The 21,250-nt window shown below is 58.8% G+C and overlaps 1 protein-coding gene across 2 annotated transcripts; it reads right to left on the bottom strand.

Annotated features, from left to right (window-relative positions):
• Positions 1-1,040: 1,040 nt before the first annotated feature.
• PLCD3 (phospholipase C delta 3) lies at positions 1,041-21,143 on the bottom strand. 2 transcript variants are annotated; one of them, XM_037067273.1, is made up of 15 exons: positions 20,849-21,143; positions 11,290-11,451; positions 10,946-11,174; positions 10,523-10,652; positions 9,195-9,423; positions 8,679-8,880; positions 8,358-8,502; positions 7,381-7,533; positions 6,109-6,243; positions 5,827-5,977; positions 5,021-5,137; positions 3,272-3,438; positions 2,944-3,079; positions 2,693-2,842; positions 1,041-2,529 (listed from the first exon to the last, which is right to left on the bottom strand). In XM_037067273.1, exons 1-15 carry the CDS (start codon positions 20,991-20,993, stop codon positions 2,441-2,443), a joined length of 2,340 nt encoding a protein of 779 aa, XP_036923168.1. In that variant the 5' UTR covers positions 20,994-21,143; the 3' UTR covers positions 1,041-2,440. The 2 variants fall into 2 exon arrangements, with proteins under 2 accessions (XP_036923168.1, XP_036923172.1); XM_037067277.1 differs by lacking the exon at positions 20,849-21,143 and adding an exon at positions 17,512-17,574.
• Positions 21,144-21,250: the final 107 nt, after the last annotated feature.

The raw sequence follows: 21,250 nt of genomic DNA, 5'->3' as shown, positions 1-21,250 counted from the left end.
GCCATTATCCCCTCCCCGCCTCCACTCCCCAGCTCACTGAGGCCCAAGGGTGGGTGACCCGGTGGTCTTTCATTCTTTGCTCAGAGATGACCAGCATTTAGCCAAACCAAGGGATGGCCCAGATGGCTTTGGGGTACAGCAGTCTAGAAGCGGGGGGGAGGGGCTGTCTGATCGGGGAGGGGGCTGGGGTGTATCTCTGGCCAGTGCCCACCTGCCCCGACAGGAGACCCCGGACTTGGGTTCTGCCCCACTGCCAAGGGAAAGCGGCCCTGCCAAGAGACTGTCCCTGGGGAGCCTTTGTGGGCCAGTTTCATTCAATTAAGTTCAAAAACATTGACTGCAGGCAGGTGCTGCGTCCAGGAACGGGGAAGGGGGAGCTTCACCTTTCTGTCTTGGCTTTTCTCTGGGCTGTGGGCGGGGCATCCATTTCCAGGGTGGGGGAGGAATTGCCTTGTTCCGCTTGATACATCTCACTTGTTTTTAATAAAGGAAGCAACTGAATAAACCCCTTCTGCCCTCCTGGTTTTCCTCTGCACCACAGGTGATGGGGCACAGCCGGAGCCCTGGGGGCTAGAGGGCCCCTCTCCCGGAGAGTGAGTGCCCTGTGGGAAAGGCTCTTCCCGTGGCCACACCTCGGGGTGCTCCTGAAGACACTCGGCGAGGCCAACCGGGCAGACTGGGCCCTTCTCCCAGACCTGCACCCACCATCGAGGAGCCAGTACTGACCCAGCTTCACTCCACGAACGGAGCAGCCGGGCTCTGTGCCCACACCGGGCACCTTGGCGGAGGCGCCAGTCCCAGGCCGGGCTTCCGCAGCTGGGAGGTCAGCCCCTCGGTCCAGGACAGGCACCGTCCCCGCCCACACGATCAGGGGTCTGGTGGGTCTGTTGAGCCACCAGGGCTGCTTTCAACCCCGCAGGTCAGCCAGCCCCGCTGCTGCCCACCTGCTGAGCCAGCTTCTGCAGAAGGGCCCGAGGCACTGCTTTGGACTTCCCATTCCATGTTGTCATCCTCTGGAACTTTTAAAAATATTTTAAAATATAGTTTTAATACATATAATTTTTTATCCTGAGGACATGCTTCTCGGGGACAAGGGGAGGGAGGGCATCAGTGTGAGAAACACTGATCTGTTACCTCATAGGAGACCTGACGGGATCGAAACCTGCGGCTCTGGTTTATAGGACGACGCCGGCCAGGGCCTCCTCCAGAACTGTTCCTTCGTCCCCTGACCCTGTGCTCCTTCCAGACCCCACGGCTGGTGCCTCTGAGCCCCCTTCTGGGGAACCTGGGCCTGGAGCTGCAGTCTGAGGAGACACGACCTGTGTTCGGGAGCTGCTGTCCAGCTCTGTCCTCGTGCAGGGTCAGTGTGTCGCCTGACAGGCAGGGAGGCAGGGCTCCCCTGTGGCCCTAGAAAAACACCTTTCTGCCTGTTTTCTCTGGATTCTGTCGTCTGGTGTCTGGGTGGTTTCCTCTCCGAGCGTCTTCGGAGGCAGCTGGGCGCAGCCATGGCCTCCAGGCCTTTGTCTGAAAGGCTGCTTGGCTGGTGGAAGGCGAGCCCTGGGTTTCTGGGATCTGTCTACCCCACCGAGCCCAGAAAGTCGGGGACCTGCCCGAGGCCCCTCAGCGTCCTGCCCCCACCCTATGGGGCTGCAACAGCCCTGTCCTGGCAGGAGGCCATCCAGCTGCCTCCCCACTGAAGGCCCCTTCGAGGGTTGGTGCAGGCAGCTTGTAATTGGCATCTTCACAGTCTGTGATGCGGGCAGCAGCTTTAAGAGGGCTGGGGGCTACTTCGAGCCGTGGGGTCTCCAGCACCCACTGGTAGTCTTAAAGTCACACCGGCTTCTGTGGAAGGGGCTCTGCCCCTGTCGCCTCGTGTCCCTGGCTGTGGCCTCAAGGTGCTTGGGGTGGCAGTGGTAAAGGAATTTCCTTCTTTATTTTTAAAATAGTCTTGTTCTCTTGTCCTCTCCAGGGCTCTTCTATGTCAAGAACTAAAACCTACTTCTTGGTGTCCCCAGAGCTCCCAACCTCCACCCTTCATCTGGCTTCAACAAGAGAAGGAGCTCAGGGTCAAAAGCTGGAGGGAGGAGCCCAGGAAAACCTGAGGGGGTGGGGGGGACTAGGGGGTGGCTGGTGCCCGGGGTGGGGGGCAGAGGGGATAAGGCCCTTACGTCCTGCTCCCAGGTTTTCTGGCTCCTGGTGGCAGCAGGCCTGGCGCTTCACGGGCCACAATGTGGGTGGGTCAAGGACTCCAGGAGCTGGGGCCCTTATCAGGGCTGCCGGGCAAAGGTCAACCACCCGCTCTTAAGGAGGGGCTGAGGCTGAGGCAGAGCCTGGCGAGCAGGCGAAGTGGGCTGGTCCTCCCACCACCTGGGAGAAGGCCTCTGCGGTGGGCGGCATGCAGACTAGTGTCTGCAGATCCCCAAGGTGGGTCAGTCCGGCCTCAGGAGTGCTGGATTCGGATGTGGACGAAGAGTGTGGCTGGTGACAGAGACGCCCCGTCCTTGGAAAGCAGGTGGATGTGACGGTACCCTGTGGGGAGAGGAGCCAGCCATCGGGTCTGCCACCTGCCACCCTGCGGCCCACTCCCCACCCCTGGGGGCTGAGTCCCAACTCGTCCAGCTTGGGAACAGCTGGCGCACAGGAAAGGAAGCCCTGAGACCTGGACGCCTGTTCCTCCTTCATGCCCACCAACCTTGCTTCAGACTGTTGAGAGGCAGTGTGAACTGGCCCACAAAGTCATTGGGGGACGTGGTGTCATAATCTTCTACCACAAACCGCACCAGCACCAGCTCGGGGACCCGCAACTGGAACTGCAGGGTCTGCCCCCAGTGGGGGTTGAAGCCTGGGGCACAGACAGGTTTGGCTGTCAGAGCCAGCTGGCCCCGTCCTGCGGTGCCCTGCATCCTCCGCCACCTGCACCCCTCGGCCAGCAGGCCCACTCACCGTTGTTGAGCACGTAGGTGGTTTCTTTGCGTGCACAGTCCATGGGCACCCCATGGATCTCAACGCGCACCAGGGGGTCCACAATGGAGCTGGGCTTCTCTGCATTCAGCTTGGGCAGCTGCTGTGCAGTCAGCACCTGCAGGGGATGGGGAGGGGCTTCAGCCTGGCCTCCGCTGTTTTCTGGTTTGCCCTCTGCACCTGCACCCACCCAGGACTCCGACCTCCTTCCCGCCTCCACTGCCTTCCTCTACTTCAGGCTGGTGCCCGAGAATGAGGGCCTCCAGAGCCAGCTCCGAGCCCAGTGCAGGGCGCAGCCCAGGCTGCCAACCTGCACGGTGAGGGTAGTTCTGGGGGGTCCTGGGCTCTCCGGGTCAAAGTCTGTGTCAGGCTGCCGCAGGCACTGGGGTTTCAGGATGTAGCCACACTGCCCGTTGACAAGGAAGCGCCCGGCGTTGAGGTCCATCTCGTAGCCTGGTGTCTGGAAGTTCAGGGCCACTGTGGATACAGTGGGGTCAGGACAGGAGCTCTTAGTGGCCTTCTCACTGCGCAATTTCAGGAGCCTCACTGCCTCCTCCCCCAGACGGACCACAGGCAGAGGACTCAGTCCCTGTCTTATGAGGACCCCAGGCCCTACTGTCTGGGGAGTGCTGCCCCCCCCCCACTGTGGTGTGGGGGCTGGGTCATGGCAGCCAGGGGGTCTAGCCTGCTCAGCCAGGGGGTATCACTTGAGACTGGAATGTGGGGCTGAGTGGGGCACCTGGAGAAGCACCCAGGGCCGAGGCCTGAGGTTTCCATACCTATGCAAGGGGACCCCACTCCCTGCCCAACCACCCCGTCCAGCCCGCTTGGGGGTGCACTACCTGGGGTCGCCGAGGCCCGTGTGTATGTGTGTGCCAAGGGAGCACATGGGGTGTGGGGAGTTTCAACTTCTACAGAGCCTGCTCACAATTTTTTAGACATTTATTTCTTATTTTTAGAAGAGAAGGGAAGAAGAGAGGAAGAGAAATAATGACTGGCTGCCCGCAGCCTCTTGTACACCCCTAGCTGGGGGCCTGGCCCGTGCCACAACCAGGAATCGAACTGGCAACCTTTGGGTTTGCAGACTGGTGCTCAATGCAAGAGCCACATCAACCAGGGCCCTGCTCACAATTCTTTAGTAATTGTTATTATCAACGAAACACTCTTAACCCTGGCCTGGTAGCTTGGTTGGTTAGAGCATTGTCCCAGTACACCAAGGTTGCGGGTTCAATTTCCCATCAGGGCATGTGCAAGAATCAAGCAATAAATGAATAAGTGGGACAACAAATTGATATTTCTCTTTTCCTTCCTCTCTTTCTAAAATCAATCAAAAAATTTTAAAAGATTTTATTCATTTATTTTCAGAGAGAGGGGAAGGGAGGGAGAAACAACAATGTTCGGTTGCCTTTCATGTGACCCCCCCACTGGGGACCTGGCCTACAACCCAGGCACCTGCCCTGACTGGGAATTGAACCAGCGACACTTCGATTAGCAGGCCAGCGCTCAATCCTCTGAGCCACACCAGCCAGGGCAAACTTTTTTTAAAAAACACTTTTTCCACCTGGAAAGCTGCGTGGCCCTATCACTGCCGGGACCAGCCCTGCACCCCCAAGGCCCCCCTCAAAGCGCCCGCCCATCCGCCTGCAGCCACCCTNTAAATGAATAAGTGGGACAACAAATTGATATTTCTCTTTTCCTTCCTCTCTTTCTAAAATCAATCAAAAAATTTTAAAAGATTTTATTCATTTATTTTCAGAGAGAGGGGAAGGGAGGGAGAAACAACAATGTTCGGTTGCCTTTCATGTGATCCCCCCACTGGGGACCTGGCCTACAACCCAGGCACCTGCCCTGACTGGGAATTGAACCAGCGACGCTTCGATTAGCAGGCCAGCGCTCAATCCTCTGAGCCACACCAGCCAGGGCAAACTTTTTTTTAAAAACACTTTTTCCACCTGGAAAGCTGCGTGGCCCTATCACTGCCGGGACCAGCCCTGCACCCCCAAGGCCCCCCTCAAAGCGCCAGCCCATCCGCCTGCAGCCGCCCTGCAGCCGCACTCACCCAGCTGACAGCCCCAGTTCCACATCTCCTGGGGGCAGTAGTTGGCCGAGTTCATCCGAAGCCCCAGGGGGTAGACGCGAGTCAGTTGGCGGGCGTTGTGCCTGATGAAGCTCTTCCCTGGTGGGAAGTCCAGGTGCGATCATTACAGGCTCCTGGGGTGTCCCTCACCTGGAGGGCCTGTAACCCCTCCCCCAGGGCAGACAAGCTGGGAACAGGCCGAATTCCCATCCCCAGCTTGCCCTGCTCCCGCTCCTCTGACCTGGGGTGGGGGTGCCTCACGAGGAGGTTGCTGAAGTCCAGGAGGGGGAGGGTCCACTTCCCACACTCCTGACTCAGCGCTGGAACACCTGGCTCCAGACCGACACCCTGGCGCTCGTCACACCCATACGCGCCCTCCGGCTTCCTGGACCCTCCCTGTGTGCTGTGCCCCATGGCCTGTGTGCAACCCAGTCCCCCCGCTGCTTCCCAGTCCTGCTGGGTGTCTTCCCAGCCATGACTTGCCCAGGAATCTTCCCCTGATCTCACCCCCCCTCTGCTGCCCTCCCCCCGTCCCTATCATGGCCCAACTGCACCCCAGCATTGTAATCACCCAGCTGTGGCTGGTGCCACCACCAAGCTGTGCGCCTGAGGAGGGCAGACAGCAGACTCCCTGCTTCCTGGGTGGTCTCCCACGCCTGCCGGGCCTGTTGCTGTCCCCTCTCTGGGGTCCCCTGACCCCTTTATTGCCCCCAAGCCCCCTCAATTTCCTTCCCAGACCATCATCAGGAATCCCTAGCCACAAGCAGCCTACAGCCCCCAGCTCCTACCTGCCTCCCGGATGAGCTTCTTGGCCTTGCGCTCGCTGAGGGAGCTGATGTGGCAGGGCTGGGGCGGCCCCGGGGCCGGGCCCAGGGTCCACGGGCGCACGGCACAGCAGTACACCACCAAGGCCGACAGCTCCGGGGAGATCTGCTTGGCCTAGGAGACGGGCCTCAGCCGGGGGTCCTCTGGCCCCAGGCGCTCACCGGCCTTCCTTCCCTCCCCTGCCCCCTGCCCCCTGCCCCAAGCTCTGCAGCAGTACCAGGCCCCGTCCAGCCCACCCTACTCACCCCTCGCTTCTCTTCCACAGCCTCCAGCCCCTCTTCTTCCTCCTCCTCCTCTTCCCGGTCGGAGAGAATCCGACCGTCCTCACTCTTGGCAGCTGGCAGCTTCTTCCCCTTCACCAGGACCCGGCCCTTCAGCTGCTGCAGAGGCGGATACGGGAGGATTAAGCCCTCCTGCCACCCCCCCCACCCCCAGTGTCAGCCAGCTGGTCGGTCACTCAGCCACCCCCGTATGAGGAGGGGCTGGCGGGGGTGAGAGACCAGAAGAGAGACACAGAGATGAGTGGTTTATCATAGAAAAATAGAAAGAGGGGAAGCGATCGATGAGGCGGTGAGTAGGGGATCGGCTAATGGGGTCCCGGCAAACACCAGCATGTTCCACAGCAACCTTTAAAACGAAGGAGACAACTTGGGAAAGGGAAGGCCCCCTCTTCAAACAAGATTCACACGAATGAAGAAGTGCAGAACGTGGGGTCCCATGGTCTGCCTTGTGCAGCGTCTGAAAGAGAAGGGGCTACGGACCAGGGTTCACACGCATGGGAAACTCAGGAGGAGAACACGAGAAACTGCCCAGGGTGGCTACTTCCTGTGAACCTGGATGGGGGTGAGCGCAAGTGGAAGGAAACCCATTTTCCCTTGTGTGCACTTGGGTATAGCTTGAAATTTTTTTACATGTATGGTTTTTATGTAATAAAAAATTATACACGTGAAAGGTGAATCAACATTTTTTACATACTTGAAATTAGGAGCAGGAGGAGAGGTTTCTCAAGAAACTAGACAAGGATACATAGCCCGAGGAGCAGACAAAACGCTTAGGGGTTTGGTAAGAGGAGGCGGGACCCCATCTGGCCAGGATGCTGGGGCGGTGGCTAAGGCCATAGGAAGTGGCTAGAATTCTAAGCAGGTGGTGCCTGGCAAGCCAGGTGGCTTGGAAGGGAGCTCCAGGTGGAGATGGAGTCAACCAGGGCCTTCGAGGCGGGACTGGCTGAGCTCTAGGGACTCTGTGGGCGGCAGCCAGACAGAGCATGGGGGTCAGAGCCAGGTCACGCAAGACCTTGAATGCCAGGCGAGAGGTGTGGGGGGAGTTGGTCTAGTCCAAGTTGGAGGGCAGGAAACTACTAAAGCCCTGAAGTGGCAGATGTCTGATGAAAAGAGGAGCAGGGGAAGGTGAAGGCAGAGAGGGGGGAGGGGCCTGACCCAGGGAGCGGGCAAGAGCGGGGTGGCCGGTGGACTGCAGACAGACCCTTCCCCCCTAAGTTGGGGCTCTGGGAGCGTCACCTCTGGGGATGGCAGCTCTTCAGGGTTCTGGGAGTCCAGTGCCTGCGTCACCAGCATGTCCCCCAGGATGGTGCGGAGGTGATGAGCCATGACAGCCTGCTGCTCCGGCCCACAGTGGTTCTCCAGGGACAGGATGACAGGGTATGGGGACAGCTGTTGTGGAGAGAAGCAGCAGCTCAGAGTCACTCATTCTTCTCCCCCTCCCATCCCAACCCCGCCCCCTTCAGGACAGGTGGGCAAAGGCAGGGCTCTGGAGAGTCCTCGGCGGGGGGTGGGACACAGGCTGTGGTTGGTGTGCTCGGTGGAGGGGCAGAGGTCAGATATGAGGCCTCAGAGGAGGGGTGGGCTGTCTGGGAGGCTGAGGGTGGCTGCAGGAATGGTTTTCTCTTATAAATGCTCTTTCTACGGTCATGACGTTGACCCTGTCACTACGAGGCACACTTTCCCCCCAGTTCATTTGTTGGCAGTAAGATTTGTGCAGTTCTGCCCTGGCTGGTGTAGCTCAGTGGATTGAGCGCGGGCCTGTGAAGCAAAGGATCACGGTTCGATTCCCAGTCAGGGCACATGCCTGGGTTGCAGGCCAGATCCCAATGGGGGACACATGAGAGGCAACCACACATTGATATTTCTCTCCCTCTCTCCTTCCCTTCCCCTCTCTCTGAAAATAAATAAATAAATTATATTAAAAAAAAAAAAGATTTGTGCAGTTCTACCAAGACAGCAGTGTGTGTAGACGCCATGCTGAGTTTCTCTTGCGGCTTCCTCTCTGGGAGTAATGACTGGACCATCCTTCCCTACCCCAAGGTCTTCTTCTGGAAATTGCGGGCTTTAAAACACTTACTGGATATGAGGGTGGGAGAAGGAGGCCTCTCGCTCAGCTTTATTCTACCCCACTGGCCGGCTGTCCGGCGGCACCTGGTGAGTGAGTGCCTCTCGGGGCAGAGGTTTCTTTCAGGACAGAGGGCGGCTGGGCTCACCGTGAAGGCGTGGTCGCGCACAACCTGGACCACATCCCGGAAGAGGATCTTGGAGGTGAGCGTGTGCCCGTGGTAGATGATGGGCTCCCCCCCCGGCCCCTCCCAGCAGTCCAGTTCCACGCAGCGGCACCCCTGGGCAAAGGCCCTGCAGACAGACAGACAGACAGGCAGGCAAGGTGTCATGCGGGTGTGGACGGCGCAGAGGAGGGGAACAGGCTGAGCCAGGTGGGCCCCAGGAAGCGCACAGTGGGAGCTGAGCCCCATTCCCCACCCAGCCGGGCTCCCAGGAGTGCTCACGGCCACCATCCCCCCACTAGATACCTGACATAGGCCTCGGTGCTGCTGAGCCCCCCAATCTGGGAGTCGGTCAAGTAGGTGTTGTGCGAGGAAGAGATGAAGTAGTGGGCGAGGGGCTGGTTCATGTCCTGGAACATGCATGTGTGGGCTGGGTCCAGGGCAGCCCCCTCGGGCGACAACAGGTACATCATGAAGCCATCCAGCGTCATTAGTTCATGCTGCTTGGCTGCAGGGATGGGCAGAAGACAGCATCAGGCCCCAGAGGGGACCCCTGCACCCATCCCCAAATGCCCCCAAAGTTCCCCGCAGTCAGTAATAACGAGCTCCTGTCTACCCGGCTGGACTCTACAAAGTGACTCTGTCCCATCTTTGGCTCAACCCTGGGAGGCAGGTACATTAATATGTCACTTTACAGATGTGGCAGCGGGGTCTGGAAGAGGCAGGACAACTTCCCGAGATGGCACCCACAGCCAGGGACAGCGGAGCCCACTGGGCTGGGCCCAGACTGTGCAGCCCACAGCCCGTCTGTCGGACACCCACCTGTCTCATTGAGCTCATGGGTCTGGATGAGCTGCAGGGCGTGGGCCAGCGTGGCGCCAGCTTCGCCCTGGTCCTCCAGGAACTCCAGCAGCTCTGGGGCACTCAGCACGCGGTCCTCGCCCGAGTACCGGTGGAAGATCTCCTCCAGCTCAGGGCGCTTCAGCAGCCGCAGCAGGAACTCCTCAATCTCCGTCCCCTCCAGCCGTTCGTTGTTGGAGCGGTCACACTCCTGGAAAATGGAGGGACAGACTCAGAGGAGGGGACACCCTGGGAAAGCTGGCCTGCACTGGCGCGCCTCTCAGGTGGGCACACTGAAGGCTAGCAAGGCTCCAGTATTGCTCCAGCACACACGGCTGGTGACCCGCAGGGCCGGGATGCTAAGGGCGGCCCTCGAGTTCAGTGCCCATCCCTCCATCCCACGACCTCACCCGAGAATCCAGGTGTGGAAGAAAAACCGGTGACCTGGGGGCCAGCCTGAGCCCCATGCCACAGTCCTCCCCTGATGTGTGCACATTACCACCCTCGCACCCCACGTTCATACCCAGGGTCAACGAGCAGCCCCAGGGCCAGGGCGGGTCCCCGTGGAGCTGCTGGACCGGGGGTACAGGTGTCCCAGGCTGGTCACACAGTCAACATGCACACAGGGGGCTGCCGTGTGCTTTGACTGGGCCAGGGATGCAGGCCCCGAGCCGTGTGCCCCGTCTGTGAGGCCAGAGAGGTGTGGAGGTGCCACAGGGGCCACGGTGCAGGGGTGCACATGTGTGCCTGGGAGCCAGCTCCTCCCTTTGCTCCCATGTGCAAGTTACACATGGCCACCTGTGCAAAGGCTGTCCTGTGGACTGAGAGAACGGAAAACTACAGCTTCGCTGCTCACTCGGGAGGGACAGGGAGGCCCAAGGTCCTCCCCACCCCTGGGGCCCACCTGAGAGGGAGGAGAGACGCGGCCAGCACTGCTCAGGACAGGGTCAAAGGGTAAAGAGGTGGGCCCAGCTGTGGCTTTATTTATTTATTTATTTATCTTTAGAGGGGAAGGGAAGGAGAGGAGAGAAATATCAATGTATGGTTGCCTCTCGTGAGTCCCCTGCTGGGAACTGGCCTGCAACCCAGGCATGTGCCCTGACTGGGAATTGAACTGAGATAGTGTGGTTCACAGGCCCGTGCTCAATCCATTGAGTTACACCAGCCAGGGCCCAGCTGTGGCTTTTATGCTGGGAAAGGTCTTCTCACTCTCCACAAAAGTGGGGTGGAGAGGAAGGCTAATGGCTCAGAGGGTGGGCACCCCCACACATAGAGCAGAGGTCAGAGGTCACAGTGGTGGCAGGGCCCACCTTGAAGAGGCGGTAGGCATACATGTCATTCATGTCCACGTTGAGCATCCTGAGCAGGCTCTTGATCTCCTTGAAGCTCATCTTGCTGTCCTGATTGGAGTCCGCCCGGTGCAGGTAGGAGTGGATCCAGGTGTGGGTGCTCAGGAAATAACCAGCAACAGCTGACAGGCATGTCTCCACCACCTACCTGGCTTTGGGGGTTCCCAGTGCAGGGCCTATGGGCTGCCTGGGTACAGCAGCAAGCTGTCCATGGGACTGGGGCTCCTCAGGGTTGGGAGGTGAGTCACCACCCTTATTTTGAAGACAAGGGGCTAGGGATTCTGGCTCAGGCTGTGGGCCTCCAAAAGACAGGGCATACCTCCCCTGGACTGGGGTCCTCCAGGGACCGGCTGGCCCCACCCCCCACTCTGCAGGGCAGGATATTGATCCAGGCGCTCGCGCTGGCTCATGGCGTCCAGGCGTGTGCGCAGCTTAGCCAAGCCGCGCACCCAGCGCTGCGCCTCCTCGGCCGTGGGCGCCACCAGGTCCAGGTTCTTGCGGCGGCCCTTGAAGGCGATGGTGAGGCAGCGCTCGGGTGCGAAGGCTCCCCCGAAGCGCCTCAGGCCCTCGGACTGGTGCCCCTCGCGGACGGCCTCGATGTGCTGCACGAAGACTGCGGGGAGGGGCGGCCACGCGCGGCCGGGTCAGGCGGCGGCCTGGCAGGGCACTGCCCCAGCCCGAGCACTGTCCCTGGCGCAGCCGGTGCCCGCCCGCCCCACCCAACTCACAGATGTGCTGCGACCGCGCACGCGGGATGCGCCGCTGGAACCACACACTCAGGCCGTCCTCCTGCAGCCGGTACAGCCGCTCCTTCTGCCACCTCCGAGAGCGGATCTTGCAGAGCCGGGAGCCCCGGAGCATGGCGTGCACGTCCTCATCCTCTGTCAGACCTGTGGGGCCGGAGGCCAGGTGCGTTAGCGCCCCGCCCTGCCCGGACCTCCTGCCACGCTTCCCGCAGTGGGAGCTGTGGCCTCCCTCCCTCAGCCTCTTCAGACCCACACAGGACTCTCTCTCCTTAGTGGAACGTGCCCTCGATACCAGGTTTGACCCGAGGCTTCGTGTGCCCCACCCAGGTTCCCCTGGGAGGTGTGCCAGTCACCGGCCCTCCCTCGCAGCAGCAGTCTCAGGAGGCCCGAAAAGCAGAACCACCCCTCTGGCAGGACATGGGCCTCAGGCCTCACAGCCACCCTTTCTGCTGCCCTCCTCCATGACGGCTTCCAGCCTTCAGGCCCAGAATCTGTGTTCTTTTCACAGGATATGAAACCCTGACCACTATCAAGAAAGGCATCCCATTATCTAACCTAAATCTCTCTTGCTGCAACCCAAGCTCCTTGCCTCTGCTTTCCCAAGGAGAAGGGACTGCAGAGGCCACTCCAGCTCCAGGATCCCAGGTGCCCCAGGGGCCCAGCGGAAAACACAGTCTCCTGTGACAGCTGGCATTTGCCCAGCTGCTGTTGCAACCCCTCTGCCCATACGTGCTCTCTGGTCAGTGTCCGCCTCCCCTAACAAGGCAGAGTGTTTACAACACACCTCCTGCCCACGCCCCAGGCCCTGCATGTGTGTTAACACTCACAGAGAAGCTTCGGTCTCTTGCAGGAATGCTAAGGCACAGAAGTGATGGGAGCAGGCCGCAGGCCCGGGAGGTCTGGCTCCAGAACATTCGCCCCCGGCCATGAGGTGGAACCTTACCCCTCTGGTCCTTCTGTTCCCCCTTCTCCCCTCCCTCCCCCGCACCCGGGCAGGACAGGCAGGAAAGAGCAGCATTTAATTAGCTGTTTACTTTATATTAAATTTATTTTATTTTATTTAAGATTTTATTTATTTATCTTTAGAGAGGAAGGGAAGGAGAGGAGAGAAATATCAATGTATGGTTGCCTCTCATGAGTCCCCTGCTGGGAACTGGCCTGCAACCCAGGCATGTGCCCTGACTGGGAATCGAACTGCGATAGTGTGGTTCGCAGGCCTGTGCTCAATCCACTGAGCTACACCAGCCAGGGCTTAAATTTATTTTAATTAAAAGAGAAGTGCACCCATTTCTCCCATCCCCCACCCCAACCATCAGCCCCCACCTCTGGCAACCACCAGTCTTTATATGCTGAGCGTGGTTATTTATTGATTTGTTATTTATTTTTAGATTCCGCATGGAAGAGAGACCATATGGGCATCTGTCCTTCTCTGTCCGCAGCAGCTCACTCGGCACAATGCCCTCCAGGCCCAGCCCCGGTGGGGGGGTGGCAAGGTTCCATTCTTTTTATGGCTGAGATAGTACACTACACATACACGCCCCATCTTCTTCATCCACTCCTCTCTCCACGGACACTTAGTTTGCTTCCACACCTTGGCTACTGTAAATAATGCTGCTGCTAATATGGGGGTGCATATATCTTTCTGAGTCAGGGTTTTCATTTCTTTTGGATAAATACCCAGAAACACGGATGCAGGATCACAGGACAGGTCCATTTTGAATGTCTTCCAGGGAACTCCCTACTGTTTTCCACACCAGGGGCCGCACCAGTTTCCGGTCCCACCAACAACAAGTTTCCCTGTTCCCTGTGTTCCTGCCGACACTTATTGTTTCTCTCCCCCTAACAGGTGGGAGGTGACATTCTGGTTTTTTGTTTTGTTTTTTAAGATTTTATTTATTTATCTTTAGAGGGGAGGAGAGGGAGAGAAATATCAATGTATGGTTGCGTCTCCTGCATTGCCTGCTGGGAACTGGCCCGCAACCCAGGCATGTGCCCTGACTAGGAACTGAACTGTGATCATGTGGTTCACAGGCCCGTGCTCAATACACTGAGCTACACCAGCCAGGGAAGGAATGGATTTTTAAAAAAAGAGTTTATTTATTTATCTTTAAAGGGTAAGGGGAGAGGGAAAGAAACATCAATGTATAGTTGCCTCTCGTGCGCCCCCTACTGGGGACCTGGCCTGCAACCCAGGCATGTGCCCTGACTGGGAATCAAACCGCGATCCTTTGGTTCACAGGCCCGTGCTCAATCCACTGAGCTACACGAGCCAGGGCTATTCTAAGCCTCTTGTTCTCCATTGGTTCACCAGAGACCACAGATGGGCCTGCTGCAAAACACAAAACTCAGGATGCTGCCCACCCTGCGGAGCCCACCCTGCTTGGGTCTGCCTCCGCGGGGGCCTGGGAACAATTGTGGAAGCCTGGCAAAAATTGCGGAGCCCACGCCCTTTGGGAGGAGGTGGGCAGCCAGAGGTGGACGAGGGCCCAGAATTTTCAGAGAACCAAAACCTGGATTTGTAGTGAGGTCTCCAGATTTTTCAATGTTGGCAACTGAATCCAACTGAAGCACCAAAAAGCCCAAAACACCACTGTGTGGGCCAAAGGAAATGGGAAGGTGGCTTCTCTTCCTCCCTTTATTTCAACGAGCTCCCCCACACTGGGTTTGGCATAGGCTCTATGCCCCAAGGCCCCTGCGTGACCGGCTATGGACGCTGCCCAAAGGAATCAGGTCTGAATCCCTTGGCTTTCCTCTCTCTCTCCCTCTCCCTCTCTCTGCCTTCCCAGGACCCTTCTCCCTTCTGCTCCTCCAGGTCCAGTACAGATATGACCTCCTCCAGGAAGTCTTAACAGCACGCTTTACTCTAATTAAAACAAACAAACATCCCGCCAGAACTGTAATTTCCGGGAACCTGAATAAACTCAAGGGCAGGGATGAGACCTACACCCTCACCCTAGTGCATGTCTGAGAACCAGGCCAGCAGCCGATGTTTTCAGAAAGGGGAGGCAGAAGGACAGACAGCTGCTGTGGGTACTGTGTGCACCTGCCCCCAGCCCTGCCCCTTCTGACCGGGTTCAGAACAGAGGCCTTCTGGGTCTGGGTTCTCAGCCCTGGCTGCGCCTCACAATCACCCGTGGGAGGCTGCGGAACCCCTGGGCCGGAGCTTCCCATCGAGCGGGTGCAGGCTGGGGCCTGAGCTGTGTGTTTAAAAACCCACCCTGTGACTCCGAGCGCAATCAGGGTGTCGGGGGCAGAAGTCTGCCATCCTCAGGAGGCTGAGGTCCCCCTTGAGGCCAGCCTGTGGCCCCAGTGGCTCCAAGGGGGTTTCTCAGGATTCAGACTGTGGCCTTCTAGATGCGTCAGTGCCCACTCAGTGCCCCCTAGCCGGGAAGGGCTGATGGAATGTAGCACCCACCAGGCCAAGAGGCTCACCTGGCCCTCAGACCTCCACCCCCACATCTGGGCAGCCTCTGAATTCTCTCCTCCTGAGAAAGAGTGGGGTGGGGGCAGGACAGTCAGGGAAACCTGCAGGGCCACCACACCTGAGCCCAAGGCACTTCATCTCCATGAGGACCAAACTCTGCAGCTGCAGCCCCTCCTCTGACCCGGCCAGCCCTCCAATGCCAAGCCCATAGCTGGAGGGCAGGTTGGAAAGGAGGGGCGGGTAGTGAGAGACTAAGGCCAGAAACGGAGACTGAGGGCCTGCTTTGTCCAGAGCTTTCTGGAAATGGGACATGGAGATAGGCAGCCTGAACTCTTGACCAGTCCCCTGCTGGGACAGGCTCCCACGTTGAGGAGGTCCCTGCTTCAGGCCTCAGCCCCAGCTGCCCCATGAATCTGCAGTCTGTCCACCCAACAGACAGTGGCCTCCGGGTCACACTGCCTCTTTGGTCACACTATCCCCCAGTGGAAAAGCCAAACAGAATGAGGGTGGAGGGCCAGGTTGGGCCTGGTGCTGAGTCTATTTCCCCATCACTTGAGCTACAAGCTTCTGAACTGTTGCGGTAGTGAAGGGTGTAGGGTGGCAGACAAAAGGGGCAGGACCAAGAGAGGTGAGCGGGTGCACCAGGTCTGGGCAGAGATGCCGGGAAGGGCCTGGCTCTCTGTAAACATTCACAGCTCCTGCCAAGCCCGAACCCACATATGTCTCCACCTCATTCCTACCTGCTCCGAGCAGGTGCACAAGCTGCCTGCCTCCTGTGATTTCTGGGGGCTCTCTATCCCTACATCTCTGCCTTGACACTGGGCTGGCAGCACCACGGCTACCTGGACTGAGTAGGTGGGGGATAATCATGAAATAATAGTAGGAACAATGAGGACAGACAATGGCCAGAATGTGGCAAGAACCCAGGTGTCCACTGATGAACAGACAAGCAAAATGGGGTATTGTCCATACAGCGGAATATTATTCAAACATAAAAGGAGCGAAATGTGATCTATGCTACAACGTAGATGAACCTCGAAAACACTCTGCTGGCCCTGGCTAGGTAGCACACTGAGTCAGAGCATCGTCCCGACACGCCAAGGCAACAGGTTCAATCCCTGGTCAGGGCACATACAAGAATCGACAAGTGAACGCACAAGTAAGTGGAACAACACATCGACATCTCCCTCTCTCTACCCGCCCCTCTCTCTGCCTTTCCCTTCTCTCTAAAATCAATACATAAAAACATAAAATAAAATAAAATAAAACATCATGCTAAGGGAAATAAGCCAGACCCAAAATGGCAAACATTGTATGATTCCATTTACATGAGGCACCTAATATGGTCAGATTCATACAGACAGATTGTATGTCACTTATACTTCAATTAAAAAAAAAAAAATCCGAGACAGAAAGTAGATTGGAGGACCAGGGCCTGAGAGACAGAAGGAATAGGGAATTACTGCTTAATGATTACTGTTTCTGTTTAGGGCGAGAGAGAAGTTTACAGAACAGATATCCCAACACCGTGAATTGTAAATAATGCCACCGGAAAAGCCACTTAAAAATGGTTCAAATGGCCAATTTTAGATTATATACACATTTTAACACAATTTTTAAAGACCATTATGTCGTATGTCAGAAACCACTGTACACTCTAGTGGGTGAACGCACGGTGTGAGAATTCTCGATAGAGAAGTCAGAGGCACTGCGTGGCTGGCCTGCCCAGGGGTGCGGGGAGGGCAGAGGTGGAGCCGGAATGTGCGAGAGTTGGGGAGGCCTAACCCCAGAGGCTCGAGTGGCTCCAATGAGCCAAAGCACATAAACACCCCACTCGGGACCTGGCCCACAGCAGGCACTGGATAAATGAGGATAAAGAAGAAAGTCCGGCCGTGCCCCGGGAGGGACGAGGGCCCAGGTGTTCCACTGTGTCTGCCCTCCTCGGTCCCGCGGCCTCCAGCGGCCCCTTTCCTTCCCAGTATAGACAGGGGCGGGGTGCAGAGAGCAGGGTGGGAGAGGAGTGGTAGGTCTCCGGTGAGAGTGTGTGCAGGGTGGTGTGTGCATACAGGGGGGGTGGTGGGCAGGAGAAAGGTGGGTCGGCCTGGGAAGGAAAACAGACGATGTGTGTGCCAGTGCTCTCAGGAAGGGCACGTGGGGCTCCAGCAGGAATGTGAGACACGCAGGGAACAGTGACAGCTGACAGCTCATGCCAATGGGGGAAGGGGAGAAGGAACAGCTTTTCCGGGTGGCTGGGGCCATGAGGCTCTAGGAGGGGACGCACAAGGGCAAAGGGACCCAGACACCTTCCCACCCAAATCCTCTAGCCAGCAGGAAGCCCCAGCACCGAAGGGACCAAGTGTGTCCCCCTAGCCCCCACTTGCTGCCACACCCAGGGCTGGAGCCCAGCAGAGCTCAGTGCCAGAGTCCACAACATTCCGTGGAGAATCGAGACCGTCAGGAAAGGTGGGCGGCGCTTCCCCTGCCTGGGCCAGACACAGCGAGGGGGAGGTGGCAGCACCTTCCTGGCAGGCCTGGAGCAGGCACGAAGCTGGTTTGGGGGCCAAGGTTTTGGGAGGGACCCGCCAGAGCTGAAGAAGGAGAAGAGGCCACGGTTCGGGGGAGGGGATCACAAGGCATGGCAGAGTCAGCCCCCCAGTCCTGCCTGGAAAGCTCCTGCTCAGCCAGGAGGGACGCCCCGCCCGCCCCCCGGGCCAGGCACCAGCCAGCACTGGGGGCCACTCTGTAGACCCCCACCTGCCAGCCCGGACAGCCCCACTCACCCCAAAGCAGACATCCTGGGCAGCCCATCAGCAGAGCCCTCCTGCCCTGTGGCACCTGGCGGTGCGTGCAGGCCCAGAGGGCGGGGAGCAGGATCCTGCCTACTCAGGGCTCTGCTCGCTGGGCGGACCAGGGACAGGGTGGAGCGGGAGGAGCGTGCAGTCAGAAAGGGGTTCTGGGAGACCAGGTTGTCAGATAAAAGTTGGAGTGCCCAGCTAAACAGGAATTTCAGATAAGCCATGAGTCATGTCCCAAATCACTCATTTATTTGCAATTCACATTTAACCGGGCACCCTGTATTTCATTTGGCAAGCCTCTGAGGGCACCCCTGGGAGCTGGCAGGGCCCTCCCCAGGAGAAAGCGCTCATTCATTCATCACCTTTGGGGTCTGGACCCTGGGCCAGACTGCCTGGGTCCACGTCCTCTCCCAGGCTCTTCCCAGCTCAGAACCTCTCCGAACGCCAGTCTCCTCACCCTGTTGCCTCCTGCATATGACAGTGCGTGTTAAATGAACTAATATGCACGATGCCTCTGGCACAGTGTTCCAAAGGTGCAGATCCGTACCCCTTCATTCTGGCAGTAGGCTTTGGTAGCAGGCAGGCAGGCAGGCAGAGGCTGTGTGGCCTGGAACTGGAGCCGGCGACTGCACCCCTTCACCTCGAATTTCTCCTCTGTGAGGTGAGGACAGCAGCAGCGTCCTTCCCCCCAGGGCTGGGTTGATGCGGCCTCAGCGCCTGGCCTACCACAGGTGCTCCCCGGGGTCCCCTCCTCCCTCTTCGACTATTCCCTTGCTTCCCAGGGGGCGGGGGGCGAGGGGGCAGGCCAAGGAGGCAGCCATCCTGGGGCAGGGACAGAAGAGGGACTTGCCTGGGCTCCACAAATGACTCCCACTCATCATAGGTGGCTCTTCCTCCCTCCTCCCCCTCCCCCGGGTTCTCCCAGTGTGGTCCTAAAGGCCCTTTGTTTTTCAGGGCCCCCTGAGCCTCTGACCTCTGAGCCACTCCCTGCCCAAGCATCTCTCGCGACCTGACCTGAAATAAAGTATGTTCTGTTAGCCTAAAGGGTGTGGCTGTGGCCATGGGGGTCATCTCAGGACTACCGTGGAGGTGAGTAGAGGCCTGGGTGTGGACGGACTGAGGGCCTGGGTCCCGAGACACCTGGGCTTCCTCTCCGCCCTGTCCTGAGACTCAGTGAGGCCTGGGGAAGGGGAATTCCCACACACTGGACATTCCTCTCTGAGCAGTCACGCAGCAGGACACGGCAATGGAGAGGAGGGAGGGTGCCAGGTGACATTCTGACACCCACACAGTTTGACAGTGTCACTGTGACGGAGTCCCGTGCCATCTTATGTGGCCTGGGCTGGGCTGTAATTATTTGTTTACACAAGACTCCTGCCACTGAACTGTGTGCCCCCTGAGGGCAGGGTGCTGTTATTCATCCCGGAAGCCCCCGCCCCCTGGCCTGGAGCCTGGCACCCTGATGGGGCTGAGTAAGCGAGCGTGGAATGAAGAGGCAGACTGGTGTGCAGGCCCTGGCAGCCAGAGCCTCTGTGAGTGGTGGCTCCTCTGGCTTTCTTCAGTGGCCATGGGGGTCATCTCAGGACTACTGTGGCTCTTTAGTGGCACTTCAACTCCCCATGGCTTTCCTCCTCTCCCCAAGCCACTGCTGCTCCTTGGCCCAGAGAACAAAGGACACCCACTGGAGACACCTGTCCAGTCCTGCCGGCTGCAGAGTCCAGCCCGGTCTAAATCCTAGGTGGTTCTGGCATCTGTCTGCCCAGCTCACCCCTCAGCCTCCCTCCTACGGGTCTCCCTGTCTCACACCCAACCTGGCCCTGCTGGGCACAACTCCTGCCCTCCAGAGAAAGCCCCTAACCCTGAAAGGAGGGGCCTTGAGATCTGGCCCTACCTGCCTCTCCCCTTTTGCCTCACTCCAGTCTGGCTCTTGGGTGCAGCCAGAGCCCCCGCTGCTTCCCAGCATCTCACTCGCCCCTCCCTTCCTAGTCTCCTTTCTTTGCTTCATTGTCTGACCTCCTTCCTGATACTCAGTTCTCTAAGAGCCAGGACTGTGTCTGTCCTACTTGTCACTGAATCCCCAGGGCAGAGCATACCAGAGGCACTCAACGAGTGTTTGTTGAATGCATGCATGACTGATGTCTTCATGAGGAGAATGCCAGTCAAGTTGTTAGAACACAGGGCTCAATAAACTCAGATCGAATGAGTGACAGGAAGTAGCCGTAAGAAAAGGGTGGTAGAAAGCAGTAGCAAAAAGAAGGCAGGATTGGTGACTGGGACCTCTGAATTCTGCTCCGAGATTCACACCGGTCTCCTGGGCAGCCCTACCCTTCTGTTCCTTCAGCTCCACCCACCGTCTCTCCATCATTAACTATTCTGCAAACAGCAGTCCTGATACACCAATTTCACTGCACTTCACATTTCACAACGTACTCACACCTGTGCCCCCGTCTTTCAAGCCACCTGACCACCTAGTTGGCCCCACTTTCCCTGACTCGGGAGGGACCAGGCGCAGTGTGGAATTACACAGCGGGCCGGCCTTTGCCTCTTACTGGCTGTGTGGTTATACACAAATTCCTCAACTTCTCTGAGTCGGTGTCCTCGACTGAGACCCAGGGGTTGTACCATCTACCTGTCAGGAAGGTGAAGACTGGATGGCACCGAGGACTTAACTGCCCAGTGCTGCCTGTCTCTGGAAGATGCTTAATAATCACAGTTACAGTAGCCCTTTCCCCAGGGGCTCTCCCCAAACCTGAGATGGGAACTCCGGCTTCCTGCTGCAGCCCTCCCCCCAGTTAGAACAGGCCTGGCAGTGCTGGGTTGCTGCTGCGACCCCTCTGTGGGCGGCCGGGTTGGAGGGCTGGCTGGAGAGGTCAATCTCTTTCTTCCACGGCTCTTAGGCCCTTCTAAGAACGGCCGAGGACCCGGGATGCCCGGGGACCCTCGCAGACCCTCGTGGGCAGAGGGCGCGGGGCGTTGGAAAGGTGGACGCCCCAAGCCTGTCTTCCTCTCCACTCTCCGGCCCTTAGGGACCCCCGATCCGCACCCCTCGCCCAGACTCTCACTCCAGCACGCCCCGCGGCCGCCTCCTGGTGGGAAACAAAGGCCACACCGGGCACCAAGCTTGGGCCTGGGGACCACGGGTGGCCGCGGATGCGACCCCCCAGATGGAATGATTCGGGCATTGCACACCTCGCCATACTATCCACGACCCCCTGCAGCCTGGGAAGCCCCCTAACGGCTGGCCGGAACACCCCGGCCCTCCCAGGCTGCGCGGTGGGAAGACAGTGCGCGCCCACCCGAACCGACCCCTGCGGTCACTGACCCATCTTCTTCAGCGCTCGAAGCCCGGGCCTCTTGGCGCTGCCGTCCTGGGGAGCCGGCGGGGGCGGGAGCGCGACGGACGCTGCGACCTGGGCCGGCACCGGGGGCTCCCGGCGCCGGCTGCTCCTCCAGCGGCCACACAGCATGTCTCGGTGGGGGGCCGGTGTCTGCGCGCGGGGACAGGGCAGCGGGGGCGCCGCTCCGGCCCGGCCCGGGCTCTGCGCGGTCGCAGGCGAAGAAACTTAGCGGCGCCGGGAGGGAGTCGGAAGGAGTAGGTGTCGGGAGGAGGGAGAATAGAAGGGACGGGGTTCTGGGAAGGAGGGACTGGGAAGGAGGGACCGGGAGGGAGGGACCGGGAGGGAGGGACCGGGAGGGAGGGGCGGGGCCGAGGACCGAGCAAGGG

The sequence above is a fragment of the Sturnira hondurensis genome, unplaced genomic scaffold, assembly GCF_014824575.4.
Source record: "Sturnira hondurensis isolate 20B ecotype Veracruz unplaced genomic scaffold, ASM1482457v3 Scaffold0001221, whole genome shotgun sequence".
NCBI lineage: Eukaryota > Metazoa > Chordata > Mammalia > Chiroptera > Phyllostomidae > Sturnira > Sturnira hondurensis.
Note: the sequence above shows the minus strand (reverse complement) of the source record. Positions and strands in the feature narration are given on the sequence as shown.

Bases quoted from the DNA above. Each gene is read 5' to 3' on its own strand.
- PLCD3 (XM_037067273.1), bottom strand. From the start codon at position 20,993: ATGCTGTGTGGCCGCTGGAGGAGCAGCCGGCGCCGGGAGCCCCCGGTG. The intron at 8,503-8,678 runs GTATCTAGTGGG...GTCTGTCTGCAG, and splicing joins AGCACCGAGGCCTATGTCAG to GGCCTTTGCCCAGGGGTGCC. The intron at 3,439-5,020 runs GTGAGTGCGGCT...CTGTATCCACAG, and splicing joins GAACTGGGGCTGTCAGCTGG to TGGCCCTGAACTTCCAGACA.